At 42.7% G+C, this 21117-nt stretch overlaps 1 protein-coding gene across 1 annotated transcript in view; it reads right to left on the bottom strand.

Moving 5' to 3' along the window:
- TNIP1 (TNFAIP3 interacting protein 1) overlaps positions 1-21117 on the bottom strand; it is a 62893-nt gene that overhangs the window by 13441 nt on the left and 28335 nt on the right. The window contains exons 4-11 of the mRNA XM_073649814.1: positions 20118-20218; positions 14318-14386; positions 8341-8535; positions 6923-7017; positions 5352-5472; positions 4102-4191; positions 1667-1732; positions 1445-1576 (exon numbers count right to left, since the gene is read on the bottom strand). Of these exons, the coding sequence (XP_073505915.1) occupies positions 1445-1576; positions 1667-1732; positions 4102-4191; positions 5352-5472; positions 6923-7017; positions 8341-8535; positions 14318-14386; positions 20118-20218 (869 nt within the window). The remainder of the gene's footprint in view (positions 1-1444; positions 1577-1666; positions 1733-4101; positions 4192-5351; positions 5473-6922; positions 7018-8340; positions 8536-14317; positions 14387-20117; positions 20219-21117) is intronic.

Consider the following 21117-nt stretch of genomic DNA (forward strand, 5'->3'; position numbering starts at 1 on the left):
CACGAAAAGTGATGATATATTGCTATTATATGCATTTTTTGATCTGTGCAAATCCGACTGTCAGGACCCTCATCAATGCTGTAATTAAAAGGGGCCTATAGGCTGTGCACAAAAAAAGAAATGTAAAAAAAAAATTGCTTTACAAGTTAAAGAGGGCCTGTCAAAATGCTTAAAAAATGAAAATCAAATATCTTGTAAAAAAAAAAAAAAAAGTAAATCACGGAATTATTCAAATTGTAACGCTTTTTTCCGTTTTGTGCTGCGTCGCTCCATTGCAGAGATATTCACATTTGTTTCTTCTGGAGAGCTGTATGTGAAATCTCTGCTAAGCGTTTCTTCAGAGTCTTCTCTGGGGGCGTGCTCTTTCAAGCCTCCCTCAAAGATGCTGCCAATCACAGCTCAGCAGCTGATCTAGCAGCCCATCAGACTCCGAGTCTGCTGAGCTGTGATTGGAAGAATTTGGGAGGGAGGGATGAAAGTGCACACACCCAGAGAAGACTCTGAAGAAATGCCCAGAGATTTCACATAGTGCGCTCCAGAAGAAAAAAAATGGGAATATCTCTGCAATACAGCGACGCAGAACAAAACGGAAAAGAGCGGAAGAATCAGGGGAGTGCAGGGATTTTTACAAGGCATTTTGCTCCATTTTTAATAGGTCTTCTTCAAATACATGTATTTTTAACTAAAAATTATTTTTTCATTAGGGTGTCAATCACTTTGGACCACTTGGCTTTTACTGCCTCTATGTATTACTGCAAAATGAGAAAACAAAGGATCTGTTAGCAAGCTAGTTCTGAACTCTCTTGTCTCTGACTCTTATCTCAGTTCTCCTGAATAAACTTCACGATCACGTCACCCTTTCAACTTGTCATAAATCAATCTACAAAATCAATTAGCAGAGCATAGAAAAGGGTTACAGATCCTGTTGTCAGACAAACTCACTGACGTATTCATGGTTAACTCATTCTGCAGCCTGCTATGTACTGTGATAGAAAGACTGCAGAAACTAAACGGTTCAACGTTTTTAATAAAACCCAAAGAAAATAATTTTAACAACCCCAAAAATATGTGTATAAAAGGGTATGTCCACTACCGTGACGATCCCTTCCTAAATTAAATGGACCCTATTGTAAAATCCTCACCTCTCTAGCATCGCCACCACGTGAGCCGCTATTGGGCTTACTGTCTTCGGACAAATGTCGGACAAAGCCACACGAGCCCCTGGAGACTCGGCGGCGCTATCGATGAAACTCCTCCGATGCAGGAGGTGAGTGGCTGCTATTTTTATTTTACAACAGGGACTGCTAAATTTAAAAAGGGGTTGTCCAGGAAGTGGAAAGCCCCTTTAAGCAAGAAAAAAAAAATGCCCCCAAAGATTTCCTTGTCAATCAAATATTATTGGCATTTTTACAGTATTACCATATAACAAAGCCCAATGCGTCACCTCTTTTTCCTCTATTTTGTCTCTGGCCAGGAGAAGTTTGCGATCGAAGTCTCTCTGCTTCCGATCTCGCTCAGCCTCCTGCTCACTTTCAGATTTGTTGGCCTGTGAAATCTTCTGACGCAGAGATGTGATCTGTGGGGGGGGTTCGTTTTCAGACATTTTAATGCTTTGTCAATTGGGAGGAAAACTGAAATCTGTAAATATGAATATACAATACTGTACCTTCTCTTCATACTGATGTTTCATAGAGCGAAACTGCTGATCCCACTGCTTATTCACATCCAAGAGCTGTGAAAAAAAAACAGAATAAATCAGCAGGAGAACATCTCTAAAGCTGCATTCACACTGTGGCTTTTAAACTGCTTGTTCGTTGGGTGAAATGATTTTTAAGCTTGCTTGAAAAATCATTTTTCTTCTCGGCAGCACATCGTGCTTGTTCGTCGGGTGAAATGATTTTTAAGCTTGCTTGAAAAATCATTTTTCTTCTCGGCGGCACATCGGGCTTGTTCGTCGGGTGAAATGATTTTTAAGCTGGCTTAAAAATCATTTTTCTTCTCGTCAGCACATCGTGCTGTTTAAAGAGAACCTGTCACCAGGATTAGATATAAAACTAAATGTATGGGCATGAAGGCACTAATTTAATAGGTACCTTCAGTGTAGAAATCTGCAGTCTGGTTATTCTTTTATCATCGTTAGAAGTTTGGGCGCAATACTCTGTTTGTGCATGGGGGCAGGACTGTGGGTAGGGTCTTCGTCCCTGCCCCAGCTCCTCAGCTGCCTCTGGTTTTCTTATCTTAATACTGCCTAAAAAACTTTCACGCCAGTGCCATTTTATGTGCGGGCAGCGCTTGGGCAGATTGAGAACTCGGCTCATCATTAGTTTAACATGCCTGATCCTGATGACTGGTTCTCTTTCAGCCCTTTACCCCCCCCAAGCCTGTTTTTTCACCTTCCTGACCAGACCAAATTTTACATTTCGGACCACGGTCACTTTATGAGGTAATAACTCTGGAACGCTTCAACGGATCCCCCTGATTCTGAGATTGTTTGTTCGTGACACTTTGTACTTCTTTTTGCGTTTATTTGTGAAAACATTTGGAAAATTTCACAATTTTCAAACTCAGTTTTTATATCCTTAAACAAGTTAGTCATGCTGCACAAAATATTTTATAAATAACATTTCCCACATGTCTACTTTACATCTGCAGAATTTCTTAAACATTATTTTTTTTGTTAGGAAGTTAGAAGGGTTAAAAGTTGACCAACGACTTCTATTTTTTCCAGCAAAATTTACAAAACCAATTTTTTTTTTATCTATTTTTTTTTTTTTTAGGGACCACATCACATTTGAAGTGACTTTGAGGGGTCTTTATGACAGAAAATACCCAAAAGTGACACTATTCTAAAAACTGCACCCCTCAAGGTGCTCAAAACCACATTCAAGAAGTGTATTAACCCTTCAGGTGCTTCACAGGAATTAAAGCAATGTGGAAGGCAAAAAATGAACATTTTAAATTTTTCCCACAAAAATGTTCATTTAGCCCCAATTTTTTAATTTTCAAAAAGGGTAACAGGGGAAAATTAACTGTACAATTTGTTGTGCAATTTCTCCTGAGTACACCGATACCCCATATGTAGTGGAAAACTACTGTTTGGGCGCATGGCGGGGCTCGGAAAGCATTTTGGCTGGAAAAAATTGCGGACGCCATGTCATATTTGCAGAGCTTCTAACATGCCAAAAACAGCAGAAACCCCCACAAATGACCCGATTTTGGAAACTACACCTCTCAAGGAATTCATCTAGGGCGTGTCATGAGCATTTTCAACATTCAAGCAATTCACAGAATTGTATAATATTAGGCTGAGTAAATGAAAAATTACCATTTTTTCCACTAAAATGTTACATTGGCCTCAAGTTTTTAATTTTCAAAGGGCGAGAGCAAATGTGTGTTTTGTTTATTTTCTGCATTACTATATGTATTTATTGGTGTCATTTTTTTTTCTATTTTTACAATTTGTAAAAAAGTTGTTTTTTTGTTTTTTTTTTTACTTTTTTCCCCTTGTTCCAGGATGGGGCATCAACTTTCCCTGCCCTGATTGCTGATCTAATCCTCTGCAGTGTTTTTTGCATTGCAGGGCATGAGATCAGCGTCTCGCAGACAGGGAGGAGGCATGTCAGCTCTTGCTCTCAGCGGGGGCATGCAGGCCACCATCCCTGGGTGACACTGCAGCCATCTTTGGGGTCACCATCGCAATCTCGCTGTGCCAATCGAAGCAGAGAGGGAGCTCCCTCCCTCTGCTATGCCGATTGATGTCGCTGTCACTATTGACAGCATCATCAGAGGAGTTAAACACCGTGGGTGTTAACGCAGAGTGTCAGCTCTCTGCTCCTTCTCTCCTGTCTAAGGAAATGCATAACAGAGAGGCAAGCTGTTGGACAATGGCATGCTGGAAAGTGGTTGAAATTAAGTTCCAGCTCCTATAGTGCTGTTAGAATGCTAATGAAGAAGAAATGCCCACTTGGATGGCAAGTTACAGAACACGAATCAGGACACTATCTCAGCAGCTCCAATTTGTTTTGGGGGCACAAGCCCTATAGTAGAGGTTCAGTATTGGCTATGCTACACTACCATACTGTAATTTGCAATTTTAATTACCTCTGTCCTCTGATGTTCCAGAATTTTCACTTTCTTTAACAAGGACCCAACTTGGTCTTTATTTGAAGATTTTTCCAACAATTTGGCGGACTGGAATAAAAAGAGAAAAAGTCAAATATTAATAAAAAAAAATAGGAAATTTTCAGATTCAGTATTGGGACAAGCTGAAGGGAAGATGAGAAAGAAGTGTCAGGAATGTGAGGAACTGATGGATATTGTGTAGTTGTTGGGGGTTGGAGGTCATTCATTCATCTGAACAAATTTTACATTTCTGATCTCCAAGAAATCTGCATCAAAATCTGTGAATCGGCGTGACTTGCTGATTTTGATGCAGATTTTTCAGCCACTGCAAAGGGTGAAATTGATGGAGACATTTAGAATCTGCTTAATGGGTCAAATTCTATTGGAGATTTTTACTGGATGGGATTTGTCAATTTTTAAATTTTAAATCAACTTTGAGGCAGTTTTCAGTCCATGAATCCAGATGGAAAATCTCCAGCATATCCATTAAGTGCGCTAAAAGTGCACGGGACGCGATAATGATTTTTAAAGTGAATCTGCCAGCAGGTTTGTGCAATGTATTCTGAGAGCAACATGATGTAGGGACAGAGACCCTGATTCCAGTGATGTGTCACTTACTAGGCTGCTTGTTGTAGTTTCCATAAATGCTATGCTGAAGCCCTGCTATGTATAGCACAAGCGATCAGACAATCACAGCTTCAAGTCCCCTAAGGGGACTATTAAATACAGAAGAAAAAAAAATAGAAAATATGAAAAAAAATATAAAAAACAAAAGTTAAAATCGTCCTCCTTTTGCCCCATTAAAAATAAAAGTTATTTATTTTTTTTTTTTAAAAAGACACGTAAAAGTCCGACCTATGAAAATATAATGTAAATTAATCTGATCTGTAAACGGCGTAACGAGAAAAAAAAATGTAAATGCCAGAATTACTGGGTTTCAATAAAAGACCATCAAAACATTGTATATATCCCAAAAATGGTATCAATAAATATGTCAGCTCACAGTATAAAAAATAAGCCTTCACCCAGCACCAGATCCTGAAAATAGAAAGTGTTATGGGTCTCGAAAAATGGTGACAAAAACATTTTTTATTTTTTTTTTATTTTTTTACAAAAATACAAATTTTTTTGCACCACAGAAAGAAAATGACAGGTCCTATAGTAAGTGAAGGTTTCTAATACAGATCCAGTATAAGAGGACACAACTGTGCGGATAGAAGTTTATTCACCTGCTCATGTGTTGCATTCTCAACATGCGTGGTCTCCCCCGTAGCCGGAGTACTGCCATTTGAGGCTGCTGATACTTTCCCTCTATGTAAAAATAATTTCTTCAACTCTTGGTTTTCATACCTTTAGCCAAAAGACAAAAAAATAAAAATGAAGCCTTTTTAGATACAAAGATTAACCCCCAATCAACCAATATAAAAACTCCACCATAAGAACCCAGCACTAGAAAAGTTCACCTGTGCGTTAGGTTGCGTTATGTCTCCATCTACTGGTCATTCTAATGTAGTGCACAGAGTAGCAGTTACTAATACATTTTATTAAGGCTATATTTCCATGATGAATTTTTGGGGAGTTTTTTTTTTTTTTTTTTTTACACTGAGTATTTTCAAAAAAATGCAAGTAACCTATTTTACTTAATGGGTGCAGAAAATCTACAACATCAAAAACTCACCAGAAGCTTATTGTGGGTGCGTAGCCTAAAGGAGTTATCCAGGATTTAAAAAAAAAAAATAATAATAACATAGCCACTTTCTTTCAGAAACAGCGCCACCCCTGACCACGAGTTGTGTCAGATATTGCAACTAAGGCCCATTGAAGTAAATTGAGCTAAGCTGCAATACTGCACTCAACCTACAATCAGGGGTGGCGCTGTTTCTCCTAATTTTTTTTTTTTTTAAATCCTGAATAATCCCTTTAATGATTCATTTTAGAATGGCCCTTTTCAAGCTCACTTATGTGCATTCATTTTTTTAACACCTTTAAGTATATAAAGCAAAAATAATCAGTGCCAAAAAAAAAAAAAAAAAAGCATTCATCTGGAAAATATCCCCCTAAAATCCCCCGTCCCTTAAGCTGTGTGCCCACGTAGCGTTTTTCAAGCGTATATGCTGCGGAATTTCCGCAGCGTAAACACTTGTAAAACGCATGTATATCCGCACCCCATGGTCCCCAATGGCATTCCGCAATGTCAATGCCCATGCTGCGGATTTTTCCGCAGCGTATATGTTGCGGTCAAAAATCCGCAGCATGTTCATTAATTTTGCGGAAGCGCAGCGGAATCAATGTGCGGATGGTACCCAAGTCTGGAGGAGAGGAGACTCTCATCCAGACCTGGGTACCAAAGAACCTGTAAAAAAAAGAATAAAATAAAGTTTATACTTATCTTCTGATGTTTTCCCTCCGTCGCGCTGTTGTCTGAAGGACCTGCCACGTCATTGAGTCATGTGACCCACCACATGACTCAATGACGTCACCGCAGGTCCTGCACACAACAGCGTGAGCCGCTCAAGACTCCGGACGGGGCAGAGGATGCATCAGAAGGTGAGTATAAAGTTTATTTTTTAATTTTTTACCATTCTGAACAAGTTGTCAAGCACTTTTCCAAGTGATGCTTGGAGAAGTGCTTGATAACCCGCATGCGGAAATGCATGCAAAGACGCCTCACAAACGCTTCTACCTGGCGGGAAAACCGCATGTAATATCCGCATGCGATTTTCCCGCCAGGGAGAAGCGTAAAAAATATGCTTCAGGTCCGCAACGTGGGCACATAGCCTTACATGTGAGGTCTTCTCACCTCAGGTCTTGTTCTGTCTGGTGTCTCTGATTCCAATCCACCTCCAGTTTAGACCGCAGGTCCTCATTCTCCTTCCTTAGCTGCTCGCACAAAGTCTGCACGATATGGCATAGAAAAGGTTATCTTAGTACCCCACTTTCCCTTTAAAGCAGCAGGCATAGGACATGGTTACAGGGGCCATAAAATGAGACAGGCAGCCTTAACTGAGGTTTACCCATCAATCATTAAATGGTCGTTTCAACAAACTTTGCATAAATCAATACTACAAGCGAATATAAGAAACTTTGCATTATATCTTATCTTATTTCTCCACTGATGAGCCACTTCTAAATTCACCATCCACTCTGAAAAACTCCTCAAATCTGCCTTGGTCAAAGCAAGAAGGACTGCCAGTTCAGTGAGGTGTCAGGACTGAGGAGCACAGTACAAGAGAGATGGGAAGATGGAGCTGCAGCTTTAAGCAACTAATAAGGAGCTGGATTCACAGTTACACAGCTCAGTGAGGTGTCAGGACTGAGGAGCACAGTACAAGAGAGATGGGAAGATGGAGCTGCAGCTTTAAGCAACTAATCCAGAGCTGGATTCACAGTTACACAGCTCAGTGAGGTGTCAGGACTGAGGAGCACAGTACAAGAGAGATGGGAAGATGGAGCTGCAGCTTTAAGCAACTAATAAGGAGCTGGATTCACAGTTACACAAATCAGTGAGGTGTCAGGACTGAGGAGCACACAGCACGAGAGAGATAGGAAGATGGAGCTGCAGCTTTAAGCAACTAATCCAGAGCTGGATTCACAGTTACACAGCTCAGTTCTGCTGTATAAAGTCTTCTATGCCACTAATACTACTTCTGTCTCATCTACTACAGAATAAAAAAATAAGAGGAAGCCCTCGTGTTAGTGTGTGCCGTGTATGGGAAACATCTTTGCAGATATCTCTGAGCTAGTGGGTGAAAACTAAGAGAACATTAGAGATGGAGCCTGTGAAGTGTAAAACTGGTGAAAATGTAGTATACAAGTAGACAGCTCGGTGGCTCAATGGTTAGCACTGCAGACTTAGGGTCCTGGGTTCAAATCCCACAAAGGACAACATCTGCAAGGAGTTTGCAGGGATTTGCTTTTCTGCTCCTGCTCTCCTGTCTGTCAATGTCCCTGCAGGCATGAGAGAGAATCGGGTTTTCGGTTCAGGGCAGGGAAGCTATTGGACAATGGCAAAAGCAATAGATACTGGGAAGTTAAGGAGGGTCCTGCACCTATAGTGCTGGCAAAACACTTTAAGCCATCTTATTGCTAGCCACATTACACTGATTTATGTCAGGTAATAACTGATTTGTTCCAGTAATCTCCCAGTTTCTTCTTATACATCGTTCAGCTTCGTAGATGAAAACGGACACAGAAATAACAACTCCCAGTCTCCTGTACCTGTAACACCGATGTCCGCTGCTCATTCTTGTGCACTTTACTTGCCAGCCGGTTAAACTCCAGAGCCAAGCGGCTCATATGATGAATCAGTTTGTTCTGGTCAGATTCCTCAGCGAACATACTGAGGGAATTCTCCATACGTCGTAGGTGATGATGGAGATTGTCGTCGTCATTCTGTGTGCCGAAACCAGGCGTCTACGCAAAAAATAAAAAAGGGAGTCGGTTACAAGGATTATACAAAATTAAAAAAACAACTTTAATCCTTCCAAAACAACAGCGCCACACCTGTTTGCAGGTTGTCACTGGTATTGCAATTTATACCTATCATTTTACTGGAGATGAGCAGCAATAACAGAAACAAGCTGTCGTGGCCCATTGTTTAATCCTGTACAACCCCTTTAAATTTTAAAAAAGGCCATATTTAATTAATTTCACCCCCTCGTGTAAAAGCTCATGCTTAAATGCATTTTTTTTTATTATTATTATTATTTTTTTTTTAAGATATCAAAAAAAAAAAAAAAAAAAGTAGAAAAATTATTTTGTAGCGCAAACATTATGGAAAAATTAAGAAAGAAAAACACAAAACAACAAACTACACTTGATAGGTGTCTACACGGCTGTTATAACCCGCTGAATGCACCTAACAAGTTGTTCAGTAAAGTCTAAAAAAAAAAAAAAACAACTAATAATATATATATATAATTTTTTTTTTTTTTACCTGCCGCTGTTTAAAAAAATGATAAATCTAAAAAAAAAAATAATATGAAGCGAGAAATGAACCGTGAGAAAATAGGTAAAAAATACAGAAGAAAAATAATATTTCACTTGGCAAAAAGGAGTCACACATTTTCATTGCGAAATCGTGGAAAACCCCAGTTCCCCCAATAGAGAAGGTGCGGTGACACTAAACCATATGAAAAAACATGGCCGGATGATATCTCAAGAAATGTGAAACCATCTTCTGCATGATTAGGTCAGACAAATAAAGGGACATTTTGGATACTCCTGTGTGAATGTACAATTTTCATAGTCATGAAAATACAGAAATTTCTTTAAATGAGAAGGCGTGTCCAAACTTTTGGTCATTATATTATATATATATATATATATATATATATATATATATATATATATATATATATATATATATATATATATATATATATATATATGACCAAAAGTTTGGACACACCTTCTCATTTAAAGAAATTTCTGTATTTTCATGACTATGAAAATTGTACATTCACACTGAAGGCATCAAAACTATGAATTAACACATGTGGAATTATATACTTAACAAAAAAGTGTGAAACAACTGAAAATATGTCTTATATTCTAGGTTCTTCAAAGTAGCCACCTTTTGCTTTGATGACTGCTTTGCACACTCTTGGCATTCTCTTGATGAGCTTCAAGAGGTAGTCACTGGAAATGGTCTTCACTTCACAGGTGTGCCCTGTCAGGTTTAATAAGTGGGATTTCTTGCCTTATAAATGGGGTTGGGACCATCAGTTGTGTTGTGCAGAAGTCTGGTGGATACACAGCTGATAGTCCTACTGAATAGACTGTTAGAATTTGTATTATGGCAAGAAAAAAGCAGCTAAGTAAAGAAGAAACGAGTGGCCATCATTACTATAAGAAATGAAGGTCAGTCAGTGCGAAAAATTGGGAAAACTTTGAAAGTGTCCCCAAGTGCAGTTGCAAAAACCATCAAGCGCTACAAAGAAACTGGATGACATGAGGACCGCCCCAGGAAAGGAAGACCAAGAGTCACCTCTGCTTCTGAGGATAAGTTTATCCGAGTCACCAGCCTCAGAAATCGCAGGTTAACAGCAGCTCAGATTAGAGACCAGGTCAATGCCACACAGAGTTCTAGCAGCAGATATATCTCTACAACAACTGTTAAGAGGAGACTTTGTGCAGCAGGCCTTCATGGTAAAATAGCTGATAAGAAACCACTGCTAAGGACAGGGAACAAGCAGAAGAGACTTGTTTGGGCTACAGAACACAAGGAATGGACATTAGACCAGTGGAAATCTGTGCTTTGGTCTGATGAGTCCAAATTTGAGATCTTTGGTTCCAACCACCGTGTCTTTGTGCGACGCAGAAAAGGTGAACGGATGGACTCTACATGCCTGGTTCCCACCGTGAAGCATGGAAGAGAAGGTGTGATGGTGTGGGGGTGCTTTGCTGGTGACACTGTTGGGGATTTATTCAAAATTGAAGGCATACTGAACCAGCATGGCTACCACAGCATCTTGCAGCGGCATGCTATTCCATCCGGCTTGCGTTTAATTAGACCATCATTTATTTTTCAACAGGACAATGACCCCAAACACACCTCCAGGCTGTGTAAGGGCTATTTGACCAAGAAGGAGAGTGATGGGGTGCTACGCCAGATGACCTGGCCTCCACAGTCACCAGACCTGAACCCAATCGAGATGGTTTGGGGTGAGCTGGACCGCAGAGTGACGGCAAAAGGGCCAACAAGTGCTAAGCATCTCTGGGAACTCCTTCAAGATTGTTGGAAGACCATTTCTGGTGACTACCTCTTGAAGCTCATCAAGAGAATGCCAAGAGTGTGCAAAGCAGTCATCAAGGCAAAAGGTGGCTACTTTGAAGAACCTAGAATATAAGACATATTTTCAGTTGTTTCACACTTTTTTGTTAAGTATATAATTCCACATGTGTTAATTCATAGTTTTGATGCCTTCAGTGTGAATGTACAATCTTCATAGTCATGGAAATACAGAAAAATCTTTAAATGAGAAGGTGTGTCCAAACTTTTGGTCTGTACTGTATGTATGTATGTATGTATGTATGTATGTATGTATGTATATATATATATATATATATATATATATATATATATTATATATATATGCACACACACACATACATACACATAAAAGGTAGAGCCATCATAGTGTCAGGTCATTTTTTTCACACAATGGACAAAGAATTTAAAAAAAATAAATAAATTCTGCCTAATCTGACAGCAGCATAATGTAGAGAGAGACCCTGATTCCAGTGATGTGTCATTTACCGGGCTGCTTGCTGTAGTTTTTATAAAACTGTGCAATCAGCAGGAGATTATTATCGCTAGAGGACTAGTAAACCTGCTGCTAACTAGTCCAGCCCCACCCCCAGCACTGATTGGCAGCTTTCTACCTAAGCACAGTGCACACAGATACCGGCCAATCAGTGGTGTGGGCGTGGTTATATACAGCTCAGCATTTAGAGAACTGCTAGATCTGTGACTAGCCCAGGGGGATGGGGATGACTCGGTACCCGGGCCTTTGCCTTGGGGATGTCGCGGTGGTCGGCTTCCGGGCCCGTACCCTGGGGTCAGCTTTTAAAAGGGGATTGTTTGTTAACTCTTTGAAAGTTCGTGACGCCACCTGTGGTTTCTGGTGAGAATCACCAGCGCTGCGGCAGTCCACTGAGGCCGGTGATCAGGCAGCTCGATGGTATAGCTCCCCACAGGTGGAGCTGGGCCTCAGGGCAGCGTACGGAGAGGGGGATGCAGGACAAGCGAGACCCAGCCGGGTCTGAGCAAGAACAGGGGCAGACACGATAGTCACTTCAGTACCTTTTACTGATGGAAATTCAGGCACGTCCCGGAGCGCTGTAGGGTGAAGGGTGCATATCAGGATCCTCCCCAATGAGCGGGTGTAGGGCCTCCTGTTACTTGCCTCTGCGTAGTAAGTTTCTGACCTGCCTGGAGCTAGACCTAACTTTATCTGTGTCCTGCACCGGCTGACGTAGTGGTAGGGCCTTCTCTTGGAGTGCACGCTCCCAGCTTACGGGGCCTATGTGTCTCCTGGCTCTGTTACGTATCGGCTCTCTGGTGAACCTGGGACCTGTAGTTCTCCAGGGATTCCGGTTATGCCTTACTGGGTCGTAGAGATCCCGGTAAGCTCGGACCCGGTGTCCGGTATATGTCCGGGGTGAGCTGGGTAAGCTCCTCTGACCCCACTGCTACTCACTTTCCACTCGCCTTCGGCCACGCTTGGGCTCTCACTAGGCTACTCACACTAACGGCAGCTTGCCGCTCTTCACCGATCTTATGGCGCCGGCACACCTTAAGCTCTAACTGAGCTACAACTGAGTTCTCTAAACTAGACTGAGCTCCACTGCAGACTAACCTCTCTCAAGCTTCTCTACTGCAGGAACTCCTGAATTCTGAGCTTCCTAGCTCCACCTTCCCTTTTTAGATCCCTAACGGGCTCCCTCTGCTGGTCTGAGGTGGAAGGTGGAGATGTGTGAATGTTTATGGGGGCCTCTTGTGGAGGATTCCATTAATGCACACTTCTAGGATCTGTGGTACCAAGCGAAGCTGGGCGCCACATCTGCAGCAGAGAAAACTGAGATTTTATCAAAACTACAGCAAGCAGCCCAGTAAGTGATATATTGCTGGAATTGGGGCCTCTGCCCTAACATCATGCTGCTCTAAAATAGGGTAGAAAAAACTTGCTGACAAATTCTTTTTAATTTTAGGACACTGAAAAAAAATGTGACTTGATATACAATAGCTAAGGAACAGTGTGATTAATCCGCACTACACTAAGCTCAGCTGTACAGAAGCGCAGGACTTATTCCTCGACGACCAGTGCAGCCTAATATTACAAAGCCTACAACTTCCAGCTTCTAAACCCATCATCATGAGTCACAGACACAGATCATAGGAAACGCAAGCACAAAAAAACTACAAGATTGCACAACAAGGAAATGTGTCCTGGATGGCGGCTTACACAATGCAATGCCGGCCGACAAAAAGGAAACAATAACCAGAACAGAATGTTCCTGCAAGTGCTGCAGCGTGGGCATCACATTGTGAGAAAAAGCATCACTAAAAGAAAAAAAAAGATAGACACATTTATATTCTTCTTTTGTAACCACTTAAAAAAAAAAAATTAAATAAATTAATTAAATTAAATCAGCAGAGCTGTGTTTAAATGTGGCGCCAATAATGCTGATTATTCGTGACCGGTAACCGCAACCAATCAGCAGAGCAGTGTTTAAATTTGGCGCCAATATCGCTGATTTTTCGCGGCTGGTGGCCGCGACCAATCAGCAGAGCGGGGTTTACATTTGCCGCTCATATCGCTGATTGGTCGCGGTGGGCGGCTGCGACCAATCAGTAGAGCGACGTTTAAATTTTCCTTCCATATCGCTGATTGGTCGCGGGTGTCGACCGCGATTAATCAGCGTCGTATTAGTGAGGACCGGGGAGCGGCGCTGCTTGTGCGGCTACTTCCGCTGCGAGAAGCCGGGAGATGCGCGGCTGCTCGCAGCAGAAGCATCCCGACCGGAGGCGCCGCTCCCCGGTCTTCCGTTCAGCTAGCGGCCGGGAGATGAGCGCCTCACGCCGGTCATCTCACGGCTGCATCGCCGCTGACCTCCGTCCTGCAGATGAGCCGCTAACGGCTGCCATCTTTTTCTCAAATCCCGCGTCGCTGATTGGAGTTTAATTCGCATTATTTTATTGTTCTATGTTGCTGAATGAGGGTTTTGTTTTTGCAATGGGAAAGCTGTAAATTTTTACTGGTTCCATTTTGGGGTGCAGATGACTTTCACATTTTATTCTATAAATTTTTTTTATTATTATTTATTTATTTTTTTTTTTAGAGGTGATGTGGCCAAACACATTTTGTTTTTTTATTATAATTTTTATTTTAGGTTTATTTTCTTTTAATTAGTCCCCTTAGGGGACTTTGAACCTCTGATCAGTTGATTGCTTATACAATAATATTGTAAATATTGCTTTCTAATATACAATTACAGACACACAGGTCTTCTGCCAGGACAACCCAGCAAAAACCTGCTGACAGATTCCCTTTAAAGTTTTTTTTGCAAAGCGAATTCATGTTAGAAAATAAATATATAAAAATAGATCCATCGAGACAGAACTAGCCTGTAAAGGTTGGGTGTTAGGAGCTTCAGACTTGTAAAAGAAAAGGACTGCTGCTACACTCACCGACTGCCGGGATTCAGGAGTTCTTCTCTTCACACTAGGGTCCAAGATGTCAAATTCTGCTGAAGATCCCTAAAAGAATATACATTAACTGGGGTCAGTTACAGTTTGGGGGCCATGGGCTAATCAGAGACCAGTCTAAAGGCTAAGGGGAATTACACACTTTCTGCACTAAGTCACCTTCCAGAGAAGGTGCAACCATAGTGACCTGGGTAAGGTGGGTGCGCGGTCCTGTAGACAAGCAGGATCACCCGTGCCACCTGTGAGCCTGACCATGTACAGGAATATTAGAGATGCCATTTAACCCCTTAAAAGACTAAGCCCATTTGCACATGAAGGCATGCAAGCACTTCTTAAATTTTCCCTCCCGGTAATCCAGCCGCCATAGTTTTTTGTATCTATGAATATGAACAATTTTATTTTTTTTTTGAGGCATTGGAACATATTTGCTTTTGTCCAAAATCGCAAAATATTCCTAATCTATATGATGAGGGATAAATTGCTAATCGCTGGGATTTTCAGGGTTCAGAGCCCCATCTTGAATGAAGCAGAGATGTGCCGGCCTAACCTCTGCTCCATTCATTGTCTATTGGACAGCTGAAGAAAGCCGAGTGCTTACTCTACAGACCAATAGACAATGAATGAAGCGGGGGTGAATCATGAGACAGACAATGAATGAATGGAGCAGGGAGAGAGAGACACACAGACAATGAATGAATGGAGCAGGGAGAGAGAGACACACAGACAATGAATGAATGGAGCAGGGAGAGAGAGACACACAGACAATGAATGAATGGAGCAGGGAGAGAGAGACACACACAGACAATGAATGAATGGAGCAGGGAGAGAGACACACACACAGACAATGAATGAATGGAGCAGGGAGAGAGACACACAGACAATGAATCAATGGAGCAGGGAGAGAGAGACGCTATGAATGAATGGAGCAGGGAGAGAGAGACACAGACAATGAATGAATGGAGCAGGGAGAGAGACACACAGACAATGAATGAATGGAGCAGGGAGAGAGAGACACAGACAATGAATGAATGGAGCAGGGAGAGAGACACACATACAGACAATGAATGAATGGAGCAGGGAGAGAGAGACGCTATGAATGAATGGAGCAGGGAGAGAGAGACACAGACAATGAATGAATGGAGCAGGGAGAGAGACACACATACAGACAATGAATGAATGGAGCAGGGAGAGAGACACACACACAGACAATGAATCAATGGAGCAGGGAGAGACACACAGACAATGAATCAATGGAGCAGGGAGAGAGACACAGACAATGAATCAATGGAGCAGGGAGAGAGACAGACAATGAATGAATGGAGCAGGGAGAGAGAGAGACACAGACAATGAATGAATGGAGCAGGGAGAGAGAGACACACACAGACAATGAATGAATGGAGCAGGGAGAGAGAGACACAGACAATGAATGAATGGAGCAGGGAGAGAGAGACGCTATGAATGAATGGAGCAGGGAGAGAGAGACACAGACAATGAATGAATGGAGCAGGGAGAGAGACACACAGACAATGAATGAATGGAGCAGGGAGAGAGAGACACACAGACAATGAATGAATGGAGCAGGGAGAGAGAGACACACAGACAATGAATGAATGGAGCAGGGAGAGAGACACACACAGACAATGAATGAATGGAGCAGGGAGAGAGACACACAGACAATGAATGAATGGAGCAGGGAGAGAGAGACACACACAGACAATGAATGAATGGAGCAGGGAGAGAGAGACACACACAGACAATGAATGAATGGAGCAGGGAGAGAGACACACACACAGACAATGAATGAATGGAGCAGGGAGAGAGACACACAGACAATGAATCAATGGAGCAGGGAGAGAGACACACACACAGACAATGAATGAATGGAGCAGGGAGAGAGACACACACACAGACAATGAATGAATGGAGCAGGGAGAGAGACACACAGACAATGAATGAATGGAGCAGGGAGAGAGAGACACACAGACAATGAATCAATGGAGCAGGGAGAGAGAGACACAGACAATGAATCAATGGAGCAGGGAGAGAGAGACACAGACAATGAATGAATGGAGCAGGGAGAGAGAGACGCTATGAATGAATGGAGCAGGGAGAGAGAGACACAGACAATGAATGAATGGAGCAGGGAGAGAGACACACACAGACAATGAATGAATGGAGCAGGGAGAGAGACACACACACACAGACAATGAATGAATGGAGCAGGGAGAGAGACACACACAGACAATGAATGAATGGAGCAGGGAGAGAGAGACACACACAGACAATGAATGAATGGAGCAGGGAGAGAGAGACACACACAGACAATGAATGAATGGAGCAGGGAGAGAGAGACACACACAGACAATGAATGAATGGAGCAGGGAGAGAGACACACACACACAGACAATGAATGAATGGAGCAGGGAGAGAGAGACACACAGACAATGAATGAATGGAGCAGGGAGAGAGAGACACACACAGACAATGAATGAATGGAGCAGGGAGAGAGAGACACACACAGACAATGAATGAATGGAGCAGGGAGAGAGAGACACACACAGACAATGAATGAATGGAGCAGGGAGAGAGAGACACACACAGACAATGAATGAATGGAGCAGGGAGAGAGAGACACACACAGACAATGAATGAATGGAGCAGGGAGAGAGACACACACACAGACAATGAATGAATGGAGCAGGGAGAGAGAGACACACAGACAATGAATGAATGGAGCAGGGAGAGAGACACACACAGACAATGAATCAATGGAGCAGGGAGAGAGAGACACACAGACAATGAATGAATGGAGCAGGGAGAGAGAGACACACAGACAATGAATGAATGGAGCAGGGAGAGAGAGACACACAGACAATGAATCAATGGAGCAGGGAGAGAGAGACACACAGACAATGAATCAATGGAGCAGGGAGAGAGAGACACACACAGACAATGAATGAATGGAGCAGGGAGAGAGAGACACACACAGACAATGAATGAATGGAGCAGGGAGAGAGAGACGCTATGAATGAATGGAGCAGGGAGAGAGAGAGAGAGAGAGAGAGAGAGAGAGAGAGAGAGAGAGAGAGAGAGAGAGAGAGAGAGACACTATGAATGAATGGAGCAGGGAGGGAGAGACACACACAATGAATGAATGGAGCAGGGAGAGAGAGAGCGACACAATGAATGAATGGAGCAGGGAGAGAGAGAGACCAGCAATTTATTCATTATCGCTGGGATTTTCAGGGCTCAGAGCCCCATCTTGAACGAAGCAGAGATGTGCCGGCCTAACCTCTGCTCCATTCATTGTCTATTGGACAGCTGAAGAAAGCTGAGTGCTTACTCTACAGACCAATAGACAATGAATGAAGCGGAGGTGAATCATGAGACAGACAATGAATGAATGGAGCAGGGAGAGAGAGAGACACAGACAATGAATGAATGGAGCAGGGAGAGAGAGAGACACAGACAATGAATGAATGGAGCAGGGAGAGACACTATGAATGAATGGAGCAGGGAGAGAGAGAGAGAGAGACACTATGAATGAATGGAGCAGGGAGAGAGAGAGACGCTATGAATGAATGGTGCAGGAGAGAGAGAGACGCTATGAATGAATGGAGCAGGGAGAGAGAGAGACACTATGAATGAATGGGGCAGGGAGAGAGACACTATGAATGAATGGAGAAGGGAGAGAGAGAGACACTATGAATGAATGGAGAAGGGAGAGAGAGAGAGAGACACTATGAATGAATGGAGCAGGGAGAGAGAGACGCTATGAATAAATGGAGCAGAGAGAGAGACAATATGAATGAATGGAGCAGGGAGAGAGAGAGACAATATGAATGAATGGAGCAGGGAGAGAGAGAGACAATATGAATGAATGGAGCAGGGAGAGAGAGAGAGAGAGAGACACTATGAATGAATGGAGCAGGGAGAGAGAGACGCTATGAATAAATGGAGCAGAGAGAGAGACAATATGAATGAATGGAGCAGGGAGAGAGAGAGACAATATGAATGAATGGAGCAGGGAGAGAGAGAGACAATATGAATAAATGGAGCAGGGAGAGAGACACTATGAATGAATGGAGCAGGGAGAGAGAGAGACACTATGAATGAATGGAGCAGGAGAGAGAGAGACGCTATGAATGAATGGAGCAGAGAGAGAGAGACAATATGAATGAATGGAGCAGAGAGAGAGAGAGAATATGAATGAATGGAGCAGAGAGAGAGAGAGAATATGAATGAATGGAGCAGGGAGAGAGAGACAATATGAATGAATGGAGCAGGGAGAGAGAGAGACAATGAATAAATTGCTGATCGCTGGGATTTTCAGGGCTCAGAGCCCTATCATGAATGAAGCAGAGATGTGCCGGCCTAACCTCTGCTCCATTCATTGTCTATTGGACAGCTGAAGAAAGCTGAGTGCTTACTCTACAGACCAATAGACAATGAATGAAGCGGAGGTGAATTATGACACAGACAATGAATGAAGCGGAGGTGAATTATGACACAGACAATGAATGAAGCGGAGGTGAATTATGACACAGACAATGAATGAAGCGGAGGTGAATTATGACACAGACAATGAATGAAGCGGAGGTGAATTATGACACAGACAATGAATGAAGCAGAGGTGAATTATGACACAGACAATGAATGAAGCGGAGGAGAGAGCGACAGAGAGAGCGACAGAGACACAGAGAGAGAGACAGAGACACAGAGAGAGAGAGACAGAGAGAGAGACAGACAAAGACACAGACAAAGACACAGAGAGAGAGAGAGAGAGAGAGAGACAGAGACACAGAGAGAGAGACAGACAGAGAGAGACAGACAGACAGAGAGAGACAGACACAGAGAGAGAGACAGACACAGAGAGAGAGACAGACACAGAGAGAGAGACAGACACAGAGAGAGAGACAGACACAGAGAGAGAGACAGACACAGAGAGAGAGACAGACACAGAGAGAGAGACAGACACAGAGAGAGAGACAGACAGAGAGAGAGACAGACAGAGAGAGAGAGACACAGAGACACAGAGAGAGAGAGACACAGAGACACAGAGAGAGAGAGACACAGAGACACAGAGAGAGAGAGACACAGAGACACAGAGAGAGAGAGACACAGAGACACAGAGAGAGAGACACAGAGACACAGAGAGAGAGAGACAGAGACACAGAGAGAGAGAGACAGAGACACAGAGAGAGAGAGACAAAGACACAGAGAGAGAGAGAGAGACAGAGACAGAGAGAGTGTGTGTGTGTTCGGGTCCCCATTGATTTCTATGGGGTTCAGGTTTACCTTGAGTCCCCCATCTACTGTATGTTGGAATTTAATTGTTTAGTTGCTAATTTTAATGTCAAAATGCAAAAAAAAAAAAGCTATTCCACCAGCCTGTCTGCCAAAGGCAGTGTGCTCCAAAAAACTGACAGTGTGGAGCAGAAGCCTGAACTGTGCGCTCTCTAATACTGCAGGCAGCATAAGGACCCTAAATCTGTCCGGACTGTGCACTTCAGCAATTTGGTCAGCGCTTACAAGCTCCATGGAAAGAGCCTGTCAGCACTGTGCATGCTCGACAACACTGCTAGACTGCAGAGGTGGCAAATAATCTAGACAACAAGCATTAAATAACAACATTTGAAACAAGAAAAAGAGAAGAGGATTTTTCATATTAAAAAGAAAATGGCAATTTTAACCATTATTGATGCTGAGATAAATGTACATGAATGTGATAAATGCAAGAGGAATTAAAAGGGCAAAATCTTACACTACAAAAAACACTTACACTTGCTGGGGTTTTGGGTACGACAGTGATCTGAACCTCAGACTCTGTGTCCTTTACGTCTGACAAGTCAACATGCAAAAAATCTTCGGCTTTTTCCTGAACTGGAATGTAAAACAAAAGCTTCAAGTAAGTACACCCGCAATACATAAAGTCTAGAAAAGTTAGAATTCCGCCTAGATCTTCTCAAACGTATACAGCGGGGAAATAAGTATTTGATCCCTTGATGTTTTTGTAAGTAAGCCCACTGACATAGACATGCAAGGGATCAAATACTTATTTCCCCCACTGTATATGACATATAAAAAGATGGTACAGACCGGATGATCTGCCCCATCATCAGCATAAATAAATACTCCCATCTGCTGAACTATATATTTAGGAAACAGTATGTATAAGGCATACATGGTAAACTATGGCCTGCAGGATGGTTTTATTTGGCCCGCAACACCAGAACAGCCACCCCTATTTGGGGCCATTATTCTGTATGGAGAACTATGTGGGTCCCATTATTCTGTATGGAGGACTATGTGGGGCCATTATACTGTATGGAGGACTATGTGGAGCCATTATTCTGCATGGAGGACTACGTGTGGCCCATTATACTGCATGGAGGACTATGTGGGGCCCATTTTTCTGTATGGAGGACTATGTGGGGCCCATTATTCTGTATGGAGGACTACGTGTGGCCCATTATACTGCATGGAGGACTATGTGGGGCCCATTATTCTGTATGGAGGACTACGTGTGGCCCATTATACTGCATGGAGGACTACGTGTGGCCCATTATACTGCATGGAGGACTACGTGTGGCCCATTATACTGCATGGAGGACTATGTGGGGCCCATTATACTGCATGGAGGACTACGTGTGGCCCATTATACTGCATGGAGGACTATGTGGGGCCCATTATTCTGTATGGAGGACTACGTGGGGCCCATTATTCTGTGTGGAGGACTACGTGGGGCCCATTATTCTGTGTGGAGGACTATGTGGGGCCCA

The sequence above is a fragment of the Phyllobates terribilis genome, unplaced genomic scaffold, assembly GCF_046119375.1.
Source record: "Phyllobates terribilis strain yellow unplaced genomic scaffold, ASM4611937v1 Scaffold_10__3_contigs__length_209671492, whole genome shotgun sequence".
Lineage (NCBI taxonomy): Eukaryota > Metazoa > Chordata > Amphibia > Anura > Dendrobatidae > Phyllobates > Phyllobates terribilis.